Consider the following 15,854-nt stretch of genomic DNA (forward strand, 5'->3'; position numbering starts at 1 on the left):
AGGAATTGAACAACATTCTGGTCAATTCCTCTCCGGTAGACAGCTCCGGTATCAACTTACTTTTGGTTGATCTAACAATCAGTCAAAAGTATATTACATTTACACATAATCCTTGAATTAGAGGGCTAGCTGCTTATGCCCATGGATTACTTACCAATCTTGATCTATATTCTTACTTGTAAGATTTTGGGTATTATTGGCTAAATGCTATTTTTTACTAACCATAAGAATGCAAATAGAATAATGTAATTTCTAACATACTGTTTTTCCTGCTCTCAAGGATATTAAAATATGATAACAATTATTTTTTAAAATATTTTTTGTTTATAAAATATATCAAAATAATATTTTTATTTATTTTTAAAAATTATTTTTGATATCAACATATTAAAATAAATCAAAAACATAAAAAATATTTTTAAATAAAAAAATTAAAATTTTTAAAAAAATAATTTCAACCCGTAACTAAATATGAAATTTTTTGAAAATTGTTCTTCCTTGATCTCTCTCTCTCCCCCCACACAATCAATATTAAAAAATATATATTAAGGTTTGGAAGATAGAAAATGAAGGTTTTTTCAAGCATAAGCAACAACAGTGAACTAAAAAAAATTCTCTGTTTTATAAATTCTGAATAATATTAATAAATCCTGAATAATATAAAATCTGTTTTAAAATAGTTTGCAAATATTTTTAAATTGATGTAGATTAAAGAGGAAAAAAAATCTCAAAACAATTAAAAAAATAAAGAAAAAATCCGAAAAAAATCAAAATTAAAAAACAAGATCTTTTGGACCGAATTGTTCCCAACCTAGGTTAGTTTCAGCGAGTTGACCCTTACAGGTAACAAGGCCTGTAAAACGCCCAGACAAGATTTTAATCCACTTCAATGATTAGATAAAAAGTTAATATTGTTTTTGTCAAAAAGCCAGGTTTCTTCTTCTACATTGCTGTGTCTACAATGTCCATAAACATATACACTATTAATTCGTTCCACGCAAGCTTTTTTATTTCGTGTCTTTCTTCAATGCAGGTAGTAGAAACTCTATCATGGCTGGCATGTTGTTAATCAGATTCATGAAGTCTGGCCTCGAAGCTGTAGCAGGTACATCTTGTTTCACGAAACATACTGCATAAATACTAGCCACCATTTGCTTATGAATCAGTCTACAGCAAATTTTACACTATTGCCGCTGCTTCTGTGCTTGCTAAGTTCGCGTATGATTCATATATTAACTCTACTTGGATTCATAGTTCTTGGTTTTGCAATCTATGGTGTTGCTTGGCTTAGTTCATGTTGAGGGCACAGCTAGCTATTCTATTCGCGGGCTTCTGGTTTCGATGCAGCTTCTGTTTGTTTATTGATGCAGGGTGCCCGAACAGGGCATTTCTTGTCAGTACCATAGTGATAATTTGTGTATTCGTCACATTCTTTCCGGCTACCCACCTGTATCTTTTAATATTCAATAACACTAATTGCATTGCTTATCACTAATTTTGTTTTGAAGAAATTTTCTAACTTGGCAAGCAAAATCTTTTCGTGTCTGCAATGGACGGTTCGGTGATGATTTACCTTCTGAACAATAAGTTGTAGAATTTCATAAGAGCAATGGCACACCGGCAGAATGATCCAAATCAAGTAACCCTCCAGGCTCTCAGAGGATAAGGCAACCTCCAAGAACTTGTTGATGCCCCAGCTGCAAATAATAGGTTCCAAGACAATCTTTGTAAAGCATTGTTGCGCATACTAGACCGAAAATAAACACAAATAAAAACATAAACAACAGATTTACGTGATTCCCCAAAATCAGGTACATCCACGGAGACAACAGATTGTATATTATTGGAGTAATGATACAAACACTCAACTCAATCCAGTATAATCCCACAAAACCCGGTGTTTCACTCTTACACTCGATGTTTCTCTCAAATCTGCATTTTCTCACTCTCACAGTTGTACTCACCACACTTTCACCCTTTTGCTCTCACCACACTTACACTACACTTGCCTTACATTGCTCTCTCTTTATCTCTATTTATAGGAGAGCCTTGACAACTTGGTTGAGGGTGGTTGATGGTGGTTGTTAAAAGAGAGGGTGGTTGATGGTAGTTGAGAAAAATGTTGACAAAAAATGTTATGTTGACAATTTGCTACAAATCTCTACCTTGGCAAGATTTTTCCATCCAATCCTTGTGATCAATCAATGTTGCCTCTAATGCGCCATATGGCGCTGCACCCTGAAGGTGCTCAACACCGAGAGATGTTGACCAAGTCCAAACAATGTTGGAACTTGATCCCTGAGACACATTCTGTGAGCATGTCAGCTGGATTATCTGCAGTACCAATCTTCTGTAGCAGAATATCCCCATCACCCACAATTTCTCGAACAAAATGAAATCAAACATCGATGTGCTTGGTGCGGGAATGATGAACCTGATTCTTTGCAAGACAAATAGCACTTTGACTATCACAATGGACATTTACGTGCTCTTGAACAATTCTCAAATCTTCAATCAACCCATGTAACCAAATAGCTTTCTTGAAAGCTTCTGTTACTGCCATGTACTCTGCCTCAGTTGTTGACAAAGCTACTGTTGATTGTAAAGTTGACCTCCAACTTACAGGCCCTTTAGCAAGTGTAAACACATAGCCTGTTATGGAACGACGCTTGTCTAAGTCACCAGCATAGTCCGAATCCACATAACCAACTAAATTTTGTTCGAGTCTATCATCCCTCTCAAACTTTAAACCAATATCAGTTGTGCTATGAATGTACCGTAGAATCCATTTAACTGCCTGCCAGTGACCCTTTCCCGGATCATGCATATACCTGCTCACCATACTGACTGCATGTGAAATATCTAGTCTCGTACAAACCATTGTATACATTAATGCACCAACTGCATTTGCATACAGAATTTGAACCATATGCTTGCGCTCTTCCTCTGTGCGTGGAGACATTGAAGCACTTAGCTTAAAATGAGGAGCTAGAGGTGTACTTACAGGCTTGGTCTTACCATCTACCCCAAATCTCTTTAGAATTTTCTTCAAGTATTGAGTCTGTGTCAAACAGATTGTGCCTTTTCTTCTATCTCTCTGAATCTCCATGCCAAGAATCTTCTTAGCTTCTCCAAGGTCCTTCATTTCAAACTCAGTTCTTAGTTGAGCTTTCAGTCTATCAATCTCCACCTTGCTCTTTGATGCGATCAACATATCATCCACATATAAGAGCAAATAGATGAAAGAACCATCAAGAAGTTTGTGAAAATATACACAGTGATCAAACTGACTCCGTGTGTATCCATGTTCTATCATGAACTTATCAAATCGCTTATACCACTGGCGAGGAGATTGTTTCAATCCATACAGTGACTTCTTCAGTTTACAAGCCCAATTCTCTTTCCCAGTGACTTTGAAACCATCTGGCTGAGACATGTAAATTTTCTCTTCCAAATCTCCATGTAGGAAGGCAGTTTTCACATCAAGTTGGGCTAACTCCAAATCAAACTGTGCAACCAAGGCTAGCAGAATACGAATTGATGAATGCTTAACAACTGGAGAGATTACCTCATTATAATCTATCCCCTCCTTCTGAACATAGCCTTTTGCTACCAGTCTTGCTTTGAAACGGATGTTGTCTTTTTTCTGGATTACCTTCCTTCTTAGCATATACCCACTTGCAACCAATTGTCTTCTTTTCCTTAGGGAGTTGTACCAAATCCCAAGTCTGATTCTTGTGGAGAGATTTCATCTCTTCATCCATTGCCTCTTTCCATTTTGCACTTTCTACACTATGTACTGCTTCTTTATAGGTGCAGGGGATTCCGTCATCAATCACCGAAAGTGCATAAGCCACCATGTTACAATACCGAACAGGTTTCTTGATAACTCTTTTCAGTTTACTCGTTGCAATGGATTCTTGTTGTGTGGTTGCTGAAGTTGTTGCATCCTCTTCATCTGAACTTTCATCTGAATCTCCTTTAGTAAAGATTGTCTGAACAGTCTTTATAGGAATGACTGAAGTCTCCAACTCCACCTGTTGTGCATCACCAGACTGTTTTTCCTTCTCTTGTGATTTCTCTTGTTGTAACATGTCAGACCCATCAAAAGTGACAGCTCTACTCAAAATCACTTTCTTTAATTTAGAACACCAGAGTCTGTAACCTTTTACTCCTCCACTAAAGCCCAAAAATATAGCTTTCTTGGCTCTAGGATCTAGCTTGGACTCAGTAACATGATAATATACTGAGCAACCAAATATACGCATAGAGTCATAATCATTTGCAGGAGAACCTGACCATACCTCCAAGGGGGTTCTTCCATTTAATGTTGTTGAAGGTAACCGGTTAACAATATGACGAGCATAACTTAATGCCTCGCCCCAGAACACTTTGCTTAGTCCCGAATGTGATAGCATACATCGGACTTTCTCCACCAATGTGCGATTCATGCGTTCTGCTACTCCATTTTGTTGTGGTGTTTTGCGCACAGTAAAATATCGCTTGATCCCTTCATCCTGGCAAACTTCAAAAAAAGTATAAGCAAATATCAGTACATCACCGATCAGAATTCCCAACAAGCACTTCCTATCCACCATCAGCAGTTCCATTTAGTACTAGCTCGGGACCATACATTCACCCAATTGTCCATTTCCTAGCAAGACAGCGGCACTTCTTGCCACTCTGCTCACCCACTTTACCTCAATTGGTAATCCACAAGACATCAATCTTGGTTAATTATGCCTAGGATGAGCTATCGTTTCCTCCTGCGAGAGGAAATCATGGAAAACTCGGAAGTTCTGACTCGGATATTGTCTTGAACGGCTACGACGATGACTACAAACCATTAATAATATTAATTTCATTTAAGATTATTCATTAATTTCTCATTTATAAGGAAATAAAAACATCTTCGATGAACCTTTTTACTTGGTATTTCATGTATAAGGTGTTTTATACGCATGAAATTCTGGAAAAGAAAGAAAGTAGAAGATGTTGAATGAATTGAGTTATGTGTAGATAGGTAGGCCGATACTTGGAAAGGCAGATTTTGGATCCTGTACACCGTACACCAGAGGCCGATAGCTAATTCACTAAACGTCTTTACATATAAAGTTGTGCTGACAAATAAATCAGTTAAAAAGGAGCAGATGCTATATCTCTCATCCCAGGCAGCTGCAGGTCTTCATCTTCATCTTCATCTTCCAAATACTGCTTTTCTTTACTCATTCCCATCCTATTAATGGCGTCTCCATTTCGTCTTGCCACACCCACCACCGGCTCCACACCCTACAATCACGAGAGAGTAGTTAAGAAAAGATATGAAGAGCAAGCAAACTGCAGCCCATATATATATATATATATATGCAATAATCCAAAAGGTTGTTTACCTCTGTAAATATACTCAAAGCAGCTTCTATGCTGCTCGTATTCAACACACGTAGAGCTGCTTCCTGTAACAAATCGTAACCCAATTTAAGCATGCATTACTAATATGAACTCCATCCTACCTGATTATCAGTCCCATAACCATTTCAAACACAGAATTGTCTGTAAACAAAAGCGTCTAAGACCCCTCAAGCCTCAAGGAGATATAAACTGAGCAGCATATGCACATACCCTGGCAAATTGGATTTGCTCCGTTCTTAGAGTCCTTGGCTCAAATTCTATTGACGTTTTTCTATCAATCCTCGCCACCATAGTTGTATCACCTTCCATCATTTCAAAGAAACAAAACCCTGTCACTTTACAGGAAAAGAGCGAAAAGGATATGGAATGAAAATGATATTTTCGTGCAAAGTTGGACCTGCACTATCGACGCGAAAAAGAAGGGGAAAGCAAACCCTTAAATAGGCGAGGTGATGCGGTAGCTATTGCAACACGTAAAATAACGTGTCAACGTACAACCACAAAGATCATGCACGTGCCAACCTAGGGACACCGTGACATAACACGTGTCCGATGATTATGTCCTGGTCTCTGTTCAAGAATTCTTCTGGTTCCTGCGTGTAGATATTTTATACGAGGATGAGACCTGGCGGATTTTTGTTGTGTTTATATGACAGCTACGTGTTACATGTGGTACGGCGACCAATCAAAAGGGGCCACAAGGTATGCCGTAAGTGACATGTATTCGCATACTTGGAAAAGTGTGTGATGACGATGGGATATGATTGTGTTTTTTAAAAAAGTTTTTTTAAATTTTAAATTAATTTTTTTAATATTTTAATATTATCTTTTAGTTTTAAATAAAAAAAATCTCAAAAAAAAAATTCTATTACATTTTCAAAACAGTAACCGAAGAGATTAGAGATTTGTTTGTGAGACTTCGCATGATCAGGCCAATTTAGATTCTGGTTTTACTCAGCAATGCGATTAAATTTATTTTTTGAAATAATTTTTAAATTAATTTTAACTAGAAAAAGATAAAATCAATATATTTTTGATATTTTTAAATAATTTAATATAATAATATCAAAAATTAAAAAATATTATTTAAATTAAAAAAAGATTTTTATGAAAACAGCTCGATACTAAATAAACATTTTTTTAATTGGTCTAGAGCTTTGCCAAACAAGATGCATTTCAATATTCAAATAAATTTATTAAAAAATTGAATACAAGAAATCAATAAATAAAACAAACTTTTTTAATTTATCAAATTAATATCTGCAAATATGACAAGGCTTCTTCCCTATGTTAACTACTAATATACCTTTTCATTAAAACCACAACTTCACCATCACCGACTCGTCAATGCCATCATTATCATGTCATTGTCGCCGGCACTTGTTGTTAATTTAACTGCTAATATCATCAATTTCTGATAACAATTGTCGTGTTCATACTTCATCGTCTATCTCTGTCAATATCATCACCTTTTTAGTAACGGTAACTATTTTGAATAGATAGATAGTATTTATTTATTTTTATGAAATTATGTTTTTTTAAATAAAAAATTAAATTTAAATAAATATAATTTAAAATACAGTTCCAATAACACCTACGAATTTATTTCGTATTGTAATAATAATAATTTTTTAAAATTTATGTTTTACAATAGCATATTAAAATGAATGAAAAATATAAAAAATATTAATTTAAAAAAATATAAAAATATATTAGTCTTTTAAAAATATATTTTTAGAATACAAACATAGTTATCTTTGGATTCACTATTTCACCACCGTTGTCTATTATCTTGTAATACTAAATATATCATAAGTTGACTATGCGCTAATAAACAATTAACTTATAATTTATGCTTTTAAGTCTACATAAAGTACTTATTTCCTTAATACGAAAACACACATTATAGGACAAATATAAATGCCAAAATAAAGACAATAATAAATTAAATAAAAATCACAAAGGAAAACCTTCTCACGAGCTTATTTTCTAAATATTATTTAAAAGAGCAATGCTATACAAACAGATTTCTTTATACAAAATTCCCGCACACACGTGTGGCATTTATTTATTTTTCACAAAAAAACAATCGTTTAAATTTATGGGATCTACACTTTACTATTTAAAAGTCGATACATCATTTTATATGGGAATTTAATATAAAAAAAATTTTGCATATCTTTTTTGGATTAAGAATTAATCAAGTAATTAATGATCAAAAGAAATAACCCTCATGCATAGAAGATTCTCTTCGAGTTCAAATAATGTAGTATGATTGTATGTGTAATAGTATTAATTATATCATGAATATCAACGTACGAGACCAGTTAGTAAAATTGCTCCAAAAATATTTTTTAATTAGTTTTATAACCAAGTTCTTAGTTCAAGATTCTTGATCTTATTAATTGAAATCAAAGAATTATTCATAGATATGTTGTTCCCTTTGGGCTTCGTTGGTGGAGGGGAGGAGATGAACACATTTTCATTTCCATTTACACTTTGTTTAATGCATTTCTCAATTAGTTCCATCTATCAAAGCTTGTCAACACTTGCGTACGTACCATCTATTATGCATATCTTATATAATAAACCGGCATGGCTTAGAAGAAATATTGACGGAAAAATTAACGAATATGGACAAAAGGATCCAATTGAGAAGTATTTGAGACTTTTGGGTCTAATTAATGATTTATTATTATTATTTTATGCAAAAAGTTATAGTTTTTTTTTTTATCGTGTGATTTGGTTAAATGCATTTTTTTTATATTAGGAGTATGCATAGTGTGAGTTGATGAATCCGTAGTCAAATAATTACCGATAACATAATAGTGTAAATACGGATGGAATCGAAAACTGTTAAATGTGATAGTGGTTGTATTGATAAAAACAAATGATGAAGGACCATGTTGACAAAAATTAGAAAGTAAAGAGCCTCTGAGCTGATTTATATTATCAGAGGATAGGGCAGAGAACAGGAATCTTTTGTTTTGTGTAAAGACAGCACCATTACATGCATGTATCAAATGAAAGAAACCGAAAAGGTTGATGACATTCTTCCTGACAAAGATTAGGTCAGCATAATCTTGAGAACAACGAAATCCATATATATATATATTTGCCTTGTGATAACGGGGAAAACAAGAGATTTAAAGACAAAAGGAGTGCAGATACTTTAATTTTAAGTTTTTTCATGTTTAGATTGACGATATATTTATAAATAATTTCCTTTTCATGGTTTCTTTAAGACTTAAGACATTGGTAAAATAATGTAGAAATTGAATCCACTTTCATCAAAACTAAACCTTCAATAATTTTATTATAAAGAACAAAATAGTTAATTTAATTCCTTTAAAATCATAATAAATTTAATTTGTATAGTTCATCCATTGACAATAGTTTTGAAACTTGACTTGACGAGCTGACCCGAGAGTGTAACGAGATCGAGTTAAAGAAAAAATAGGAAAAGAAAAAACCCGGTGTGATGGGGTGACCTGATTCAACTGGCAAGACTCAGTCAAAAACTATGTTGCAATCCATCAATTTTTATTTTTTTTTATTAAAATAGTATCATTTTAATTTAAAAAAATTGACCCAGACAACCCGATAACCCATACAAAACTCAAAATTAGGGCCTTGAATCAGGCCGACTATCAGATTGGATCTAAAAACTATGCCATTGACAAGTTAAGAGATCAACTCATCCATTTCTTCGTGTAAGTGTAATTTTTTATATTTTTGTAAATGAATGGCGAGCTTTAGAAAATGTTTGGGAAAAAATATTTTTTATTTAAAATTAATATATTTTTTAGTATTTTTAAATTATTTTTATATACTGATATCAAAAATAATTTTAAAAAATAAAATATATATTATTTTAACATATTTTCAAATAAAAAATACTTTGAAAAATAATTATAACCATATTACTAAACATCCTTTTAAAATCAATGAAAAAATCAACAAGATATCATGCTTAATGAATAATTCAAGTTTAAGTGAGAATAATTTTTTAGTTAACTTAGCACCAATTATACCTAAAACTTTGTTTTAAATTAAAAATCTAAGAACGCATTGAAATTCAGAAAATTAAAAAACAAATCTCGGACTTAAATATAATTATCTAATTAATACTTTTTTTCAGTCTTCATGAAAAAGATTTAAACTTTAAAATACATTGAATGTTTGAAAAGAAAAAACAACCCAACACTCCATCATTTACTTTACACCTCAGCCTGCCTTCCTCCCTTCCTTCCCTCCCCACCAAGCCAAAGAAATCCAAGAAAAACCCTACCCCATAACATGAAAGCTCCAGCCCATTCCCTCACTCCTCAATCAAGTATCAAATTTTTTTTTTTATTATTAATATAGGTGTCCTCAAGTATCAAACTTTTTTTTTTTTTTTATTAATGTGGGTATTCGGACCAGCTTGCGCGCACCATGATTAATCACCAGTTTGCACACACCACGACTAATTCCACGGGCCCTGAAATTAACGACCATGTAAGCCTCCAGCGGTCATTATATGAGCAACCAAGAATTCAAACCTGAGACCACAGAGGGAGCAAACCCCTTAATCCAATAAAAAAAAAAATATCAAACTTTTTTAAACTCGCCTTTATCACAATTTGCCTCGGTTATTTTATTTATTTATTTGTGTTAATAGATTAATTTATGGATAATATGGTTAATTATTTTTTATTAAATATTATTTTTTAATTTTTGATTGGGTTGACATGATACAAGTCAACCAAATTTTTTTAAAATAATTTTTTTCAATTTAAAACAAAATTCAAATTAAATTCTAGTGAGATTTTTTAATTAACTCATGCAGATTTAAACACTATATAAAAAAATTTGTTTAATACATTTTTAAATAAAACATGTTTTAAAAAATATTATATATTATAATATTAGACACGCTAAAAGCATGATCGATTTTGTATCTTCACATTCGTATATATTTTAAAAATATGTTGATTTTAAAAAATATTAAATTAATAATTTTTAATAATTTTAATATACTAATATTAAAAATAAAAAAACATTTTCATATAATTTCAAATAAAAAACATTTTAAAAATCTCCATTACACTATGTCACCAAAAACAAGAAAAGAATATAATCAATCTTTGAAAATCTACATTTAAAAAAAAAAACATTTTTAAAATAATATATTCAACCTTCACCATTTTGAAGAACAAAAAAAATTCTCTTTTTAAATAAATAAATAATAAATAAAAGGGCAGGACACATGAATATCTCAGAAACACTGTCCTCCCCTTCCCTTCCGATTCTTTCCTTTCTTCACACCAGTCTTACTCTCTCTCTATGTTTGACTTGACTCGGTCTATCACTCCGTTCTGATCCATGGCCGAGTCAACTCACAAAAGGCATGGTTCAACCTATCAGTGTCGCCGCCGGCGATCTTCGTGGTGCTGTTCCTTTGCTGTACCACCCAGTTTCCAGAAGAACAAGAAACCCGACTACTCGGTCTCTAAGCTTGGTCCCCGCTCATTCCCCATCTCACCCAAGCCCGGGTTAAATTTCGTGGGTCGGATAGACCCGAGAAGAATCCTCTCCCCAGGCCGCGTCTCGCCTATTGACTCGGATCCTACTGGCGACACGACCCGATACATCATACCCGACCCGTCTCCGCTGGTGGACTTGAACTCGAAATCGAGATCTGAGTCTTTCCGGGGGAGGACTGAGAGAAGGTATTTTTCGGATTCTGGATCGGGTTCCGGGTTGGATTCGGGTCGGGGCGTGTTTGATGTGAGGCTGAATTTGAGAGGGAAGAATGGTGGGGGTTTGGTGTTGGAGCTGAATTCGGAAGTCTTGATTGCAAATTCAGAAGTTTTTGCGGGGTTGATATGCGAATATCGGAAAAACTTGGGGTCGAAATGTAACAGTGACGGTGGTGGTAATTTGTCAAGAAAAATGTGTAGGATAGAAGTGCCTGATGTGGAGAATTTGGGAATTTTTAGGGACACAATTGAGTTGATGTTTGAAGAGGATATTGCTAAAAGGTTATTGAAGGTTGGGGCTTATAGAGCCATTGACATACTTGAGGTTAGCTTTCTGTTTTCTGTTTTTTTTTTTTTTTATGATGATGATGATGGTGATTATTATTATTATTATTATGTTTTTGGGTTGGTTTTTTTTTTTGTGTGTGTTTGTTTATGGGTTTTAATGGAAATGTTGTGTGTTATTGTGGATATTATTTTATTTTATTTTCTGAAGATGTTAGCTGGGCATAGTCTCTTTGACAACTGTGTTCAAGGGAAAAAAATTATTATGTTATTGATTCAGTGGCAATTGATTTTGAAGTCTGTGCGGTAATGGGAATTGCTATGGATAGTTGCGTTGAGATTGTTTAATCTCGGTTATACGTGCATGATGTATTTGTGGTCAAGCATAAACATGATGTGGAACCACACGTGCATGTCATGCATGGATGGTTGGGATTGGACTATCTCATCAGTCGCAAATGTTTAAAGCATTCCTTCCATGCTTATATCTTAATCATGCTTTGTATGGATGTAATGCGATTGTTCTATAAGAGTTAGAACAGTACTATCCTATTTTAAATGTAGAGTACTTGATCATTTAAGGTTGTTTTTAGGGGTTTTGAGCAGTTGTGACATCGTTGTCCAATCTTAGTTGTTTGTGTATGACATGTGTACATGCACTGATGGGAGTCTCATGTGCATGCGCGCACGGATGATTGAAATTAAACAATTGCATCAATCGCAATTGTTCACAGCTTTCCTTTTGTGCTTGCTGGAATATTGGCTTACCCACTAACCTTCAATAGGTGGTTAAGGTAAACAGTGAACTAGGTTCTCCTCAACTGGTTTATTTTGTAAATAAAATTTCATAATAAAGTTGGGAGATTTTTTTATGTAAGTTTTAAATATATCGCAGATGGTTTTTTTTTAAGCATCTTACAGGGAGTTTCCTTGCATACCATGGGATGGAAGAAAGTGATTCATGCAACCGATCCCAATTAGTCAGAGATTGAGATCAAGTATAATAGAGTTGACAATTATTCTATCCTTACTAAGATACAACATGCACATTTATGTGGATTTGCAAATATTTACACTTCTCTTTTTGCAAAGAATCCTACCAAATCCCTTCTTCATGTTATTCCATATTTAGGTATACTAGATGGGATTTGAGACTGTCATAATTTCTTAGGGTTCTCTAAGGGCGTGTTTGGTATTGCAGGGGCAGTTGCGAAAATGTTGCCTTTAGGTGCCTTTCATCCTAATTTCAAACTTTTCTGATTTGAATGAAGAAACACCCATGGTTTTTTTGGCATTGCAACTGCAATGTCACAAGCCCACAAAATTGATTCTGCTCATCGTTCTTATGATAGAAGAGTCATTTTAAGATCCACTTTAGTAGAAATTATACTATATACAGATATAGAAGAAGGATTAATCAATGGATTATTCTTCTTGATCTTATTTAGGAGACATTACGATGTTAGGAGCTGAACACATGGATTATGTTAGGTTGGGTAGTATAAAATGTGTGATCTCTGGAATGACAATGTTTTGAGCATAGGCACAATGTTTATGGCTATTAGAGCTACTGGATTTGAACAAAGTAGCAAAAATCCATTGGTCTAGTTGCCATCTGCGTTGAACTAATGCTCAAAGCAAAGGAGTCATAGCAACCACCCATGTAATGATCTTCAACTTCTTGTACTAGGCTCATCCGTTTTCTAGATTGTTACACAGCCTACCGTTAGAAAAAATGATTGTGTAAGTCCTTCACTGTAACGCATAAAAGTTTACAGTACAGGGCTTGGATCTTGTCTTTTGTAGCCTCATATTCAAGAATCCAAAGAATGATGTGTTTTTCTGACAACTTTATCTCTATGTCTTCAACCATTTGCTTATTGATCCAACAAGATCTTTGGAACTATCACCAGGTATCAGCTGGCATCATGTTTACTAAAGGTGTTTTATCCTGTCTGAAATACCTTGAGGCTATCCCTTGGACGGAGGAAGAAGAGGACAGACTTAGGAATCTATTTGCAGTGTTTAAATTTGATGAGACAACAACTCAAGACATTTTGGCTAGACTCCACTGGCTTAACGCAGAAGATTCTAAACTAAATCTAGCTAGACAGCTTGTTTGTTCTATTACTACTTGTGCTGATGCCAATGCAAGAAATGAACTGAAGTCATTAGTTAAGGGTCTCCTTTGCAAAAGTTCAGTGTATGAGAAGGATCAACACGATCTCAACAAGGAAGATCTTTTTGATGTCTGTCAGTCCTGTCTAGGTTCATTAGTCAGCCTCATGGAGGAAGCCTCTGGTATCCTATCCCCTGGGAAAGTGGTGAAAAAAGAAACAAGTAAGCCCTTGATTGGACGAATCTCCAGACAAGTTGACAACATCAATTGGCTACTGGAAATTCTCTTTGATCAGCAGATTGGTGAGGAATTTGTGGATATGTGGGCGCATCAAGGAGAGTTGCTTAGCATGCATGGGAGTGTATCTCCGATGGTTAGATATGAGCTCAGCCGGGTTTCTGCAATTTTATTGATTGCAATGGCAACCAGAAAATTGCATTGCTGCTCAGAAGCAAGAGCTGCGCTTCTCCAGGCATGGTTTGGGCCAATGCTATTGGACTTCGGTTGGTTACAGAGATGTAAAAAAGGACTGGACATGAAAGCATTAGAAGAAGCCATGGGCCAGACACTCCTTACACTTCCTTTGAAGCAGCAGGATGTGCTGTTCACTGAATGGTTTAGGTATTTCTCCAAGCATGGCACCGAATGTCCCAATCTTTGCAAAGCCTTTCAGATTTGGTGGCGTCGTTCATTTCCGAGAAGTTCAGAAACTCATGCAATTGAATCCAGGTAATAGGCATCTCTTTTCATTGTCCACCCCTGTAACAATGCTGATGTGTAGGCTGAAGGGTTCTGAAAATCAGGAATTGAATAATGTAAATCACAATGTAGGATCGTTGTAATGATGGTTAGAACTTAGAGCATTAAATGAGAAGATATTTTTTCGCAAAATTTATCTTTAGCTTCATCAATTTAAATTTTAATCATCAGAAAATCAAATAAAGTGGGTACATGACAAGTTGTTAGGTTGAATTCCATCTTCACTCGACACTCCCACAGTTGCATTTTCAGCAGGTGCTCGTGATAGAAGCCACAGTCTAGCTGGGTTGTTGAAGTAGAAGATCAATGCACTGCAGCGTCTTTAGGAAGGGCTTCAGAAACTAGTCCTGCATAGAAAAACTCAACATGAAAGAGAGATTTTAATTCCTTTTATATTCTGCTCAAAAAATAGCAACGATGCCAAATGGGCTGGTTTGCGTTTTTCTTTTTTTTTAAGCTTTCCCAAATTCCAACTATAAGAGTGGAAGAGGTTGGTTTGCATGTCAATTTAGGAGTTTGAGAGTTTAAAAGTGGAGCTGTGATTGCTTGTGTATTTTTTTTTGGAAATATATTAAAATAATATTTTTTTATTTATTAACAATTATTTTTAATATTAATATATTAAAATAATCTAAAAATACTAAAAAAATATTAATTTAAAATAAAAAATATATTAAAATGTTTTTTTTCCTTCTCAAAACAGGTATAATCTACCTAAATTCTATCTTTATAAATTATTAAAATATTTTTTTTCCTTCTCAAAACAGGCATAATCTACCTAAATTCTATCTTTATAAATTTTAAATCTTTGAGATCAAAACCCAGTTAGAATTTATTAAATTCTTGTGAAGACATCATGTCGATATAAACCATGTACTTTTAAAATTATTCTGAAAAAGATTTATCTTAAGCATAACGGAACGATGACAAGATTTTTCGCTCCCATGATTTTGTTTTTGGTAAAATTGTGGCTTTTTCTATAAATCATAATTAGTAATAGGTATCTAACCTAATCATATTAAGTCCTTATATTTGAAAATAGGTCACGTCCAAAATAGTCCTTCATCTTTATAAATGACAGTCAATTTAAACCTTATAATGATAATATAACTTTCCAGTCTCTCTATCTAGCTCTAGCCCTAGGGTTCTATCTTCGTAAACATAAAAAATAAAAATAAAACCTCGTTACATTTTTATATTAAAAATATTAAAATTCCAAAAATTTTGATGTATTTTTAAAAAAATATTATAAAAAAATAATTTTTACCACTCTTCTAAACAAATACATAATATATTAGAATCTATAGTCCTAATTAATCAAATAGTTTTATGCAATAAACCTAATTTATATAATAATTTTATGAAAACAATTAGTTTTAATAATTTCAAGTTATAAAAATAAGATTTATTTAGTCCTGTCATTAACGTCTAGAAAAAATAATATGTCAAGTTCATTACTTGTACGGGTATAATCCCAAATTAGTGTTATTAAAACACTTATTGATATATGTTTAAGTCAAGTTTTATATTGAAAAGGG

General features: G+C 33.7%; 2 protein-coding genes across 5 annotated transcripts; one reads left to right on the forward strand and one right to left on the reverse strand.

Annotated features, from left to right (window-relative positions):
- Nucleotides 1-4,995: 4,995 nt before the first annotated feature.
- Nucleotides 4,996-5,805, reverse strand: LOC105124602 (uncharacterized). Its single transcript, XM_011024686.1, has 3 exons — nucleotides 5,620-5,805; nucleotides 5,391-5,453; nucleotides 4,996-5,289 (listed from the first exon to the last, which is right to left on the reverse strand). Exons 1-3 carry the CDS (start codon nucleotides 5,719-5,721, stop codon nucleotides 5,137-5,139), a joined length of 318 nt encoding a protein of 105 aa, XP_011022988.1. The 5' UTR covers nucleotides 5,722-5,805; the 3' UTR covers nucleotides 4,996-5,136.
- A 4,852-nt stretch (nucleotides 5,806-10,657) lies between these two features.
- LOC105124603 (BTB/POZ domain-containing protein At2g13690-like) lies at nucleotides 10,658-14,816 on the forward strand. Of its 4 annotated transcripts, none has more exons than XM_011024687.1 (3): nucleotides 10,658-11,478; nucleotides 13,352-14,286; nucleotides 14,557-14,816. In XM_011024687.1, the coding sequence occupies exons 1-3, from the start codon at nucleotides 10,777-10,779 to the stop codon at nucleotides 14,579-14,581; spliced, it is 1,662 nt and encodes a 553-aa protein (XP_011022989.1). In that variant the 5' UTR covers nucleotides 10,658-10,776; the 3' UTR covers nucleotides 14,582-14,816. The 4 variants fall into 4 exon arrangements, with proteins under 4 accessions (XP_011022989.1, XP_011022990.1, XP_011022991.1 ...); XM_011024688.1 differs by having other exon boundaries at nucleotides 14,569-14,815; XM_011024689.1 differs by having other exon boundaries at nucleotides 14,572-14,815.
- Nucleotides 14,817-15,854: the final 1,038 nt, after the last annotated feature.

This window comes from Populus euphratica, unplaced genomic scaffold, assembly GCF_000495115.2.
Source record: "Populus euphratica unplaced genomic scaffold, PopEup_1.0 scaffold35.1, whole genome shotgun sequence".
Taxonomy (NCBI): domain Eukaryota; kingdom Viridiplantae; phylum Streptophyta; class Magnoliopsida; order Malpighiales; family Salicaceae; genus Populus; species Populus euphratica.

Bases quoted from the DNA above. Each gene is read 5' to 3' on its own strand.
- LOC105124602 (XM_011024686.1), bottom strand. From the start codon at position 5,721: ATGATGGAAGGTGATACAACTATGGTGGCGAGGATTGATAGAAAAACG. The intron at 5,454-5,619 runs GTATGTGCATAT...GATTTGTTACAG, and splicing joins AGCAAATCCAATTTGCCAGG to GAAGCAGCTCTACGTGTGTT. The intron at 5,290-5,390 runs GTAAACAACCTT...TCGTGATTGTAG, and splicing joins CTTTGAGTATATTTACAGAG to GGTGTGGAGCCGGTGGTGGG.
- LOC105124603 (XM_011024687.1), top strand. From the start codon at position 10,777: ATGGCCGAGTCAACTCACAAAAGGCATGGTTCAACCTATCAGTGTCGC. The intron at 11,479-13,351 runs GTTAGCTTTCTG...AACTATCACCAG, and splicing joins GAGCCATTGACATACTTGAG to GTATCAGCTGGCATCATGTT. The intron at 14,287-14,556 runs GTAATAGGCATC...ACACTCCCACAG, and splicing joins ACTCATGCAATTGAATCCAG to TTGCATTTTCAGCAGGTGCT.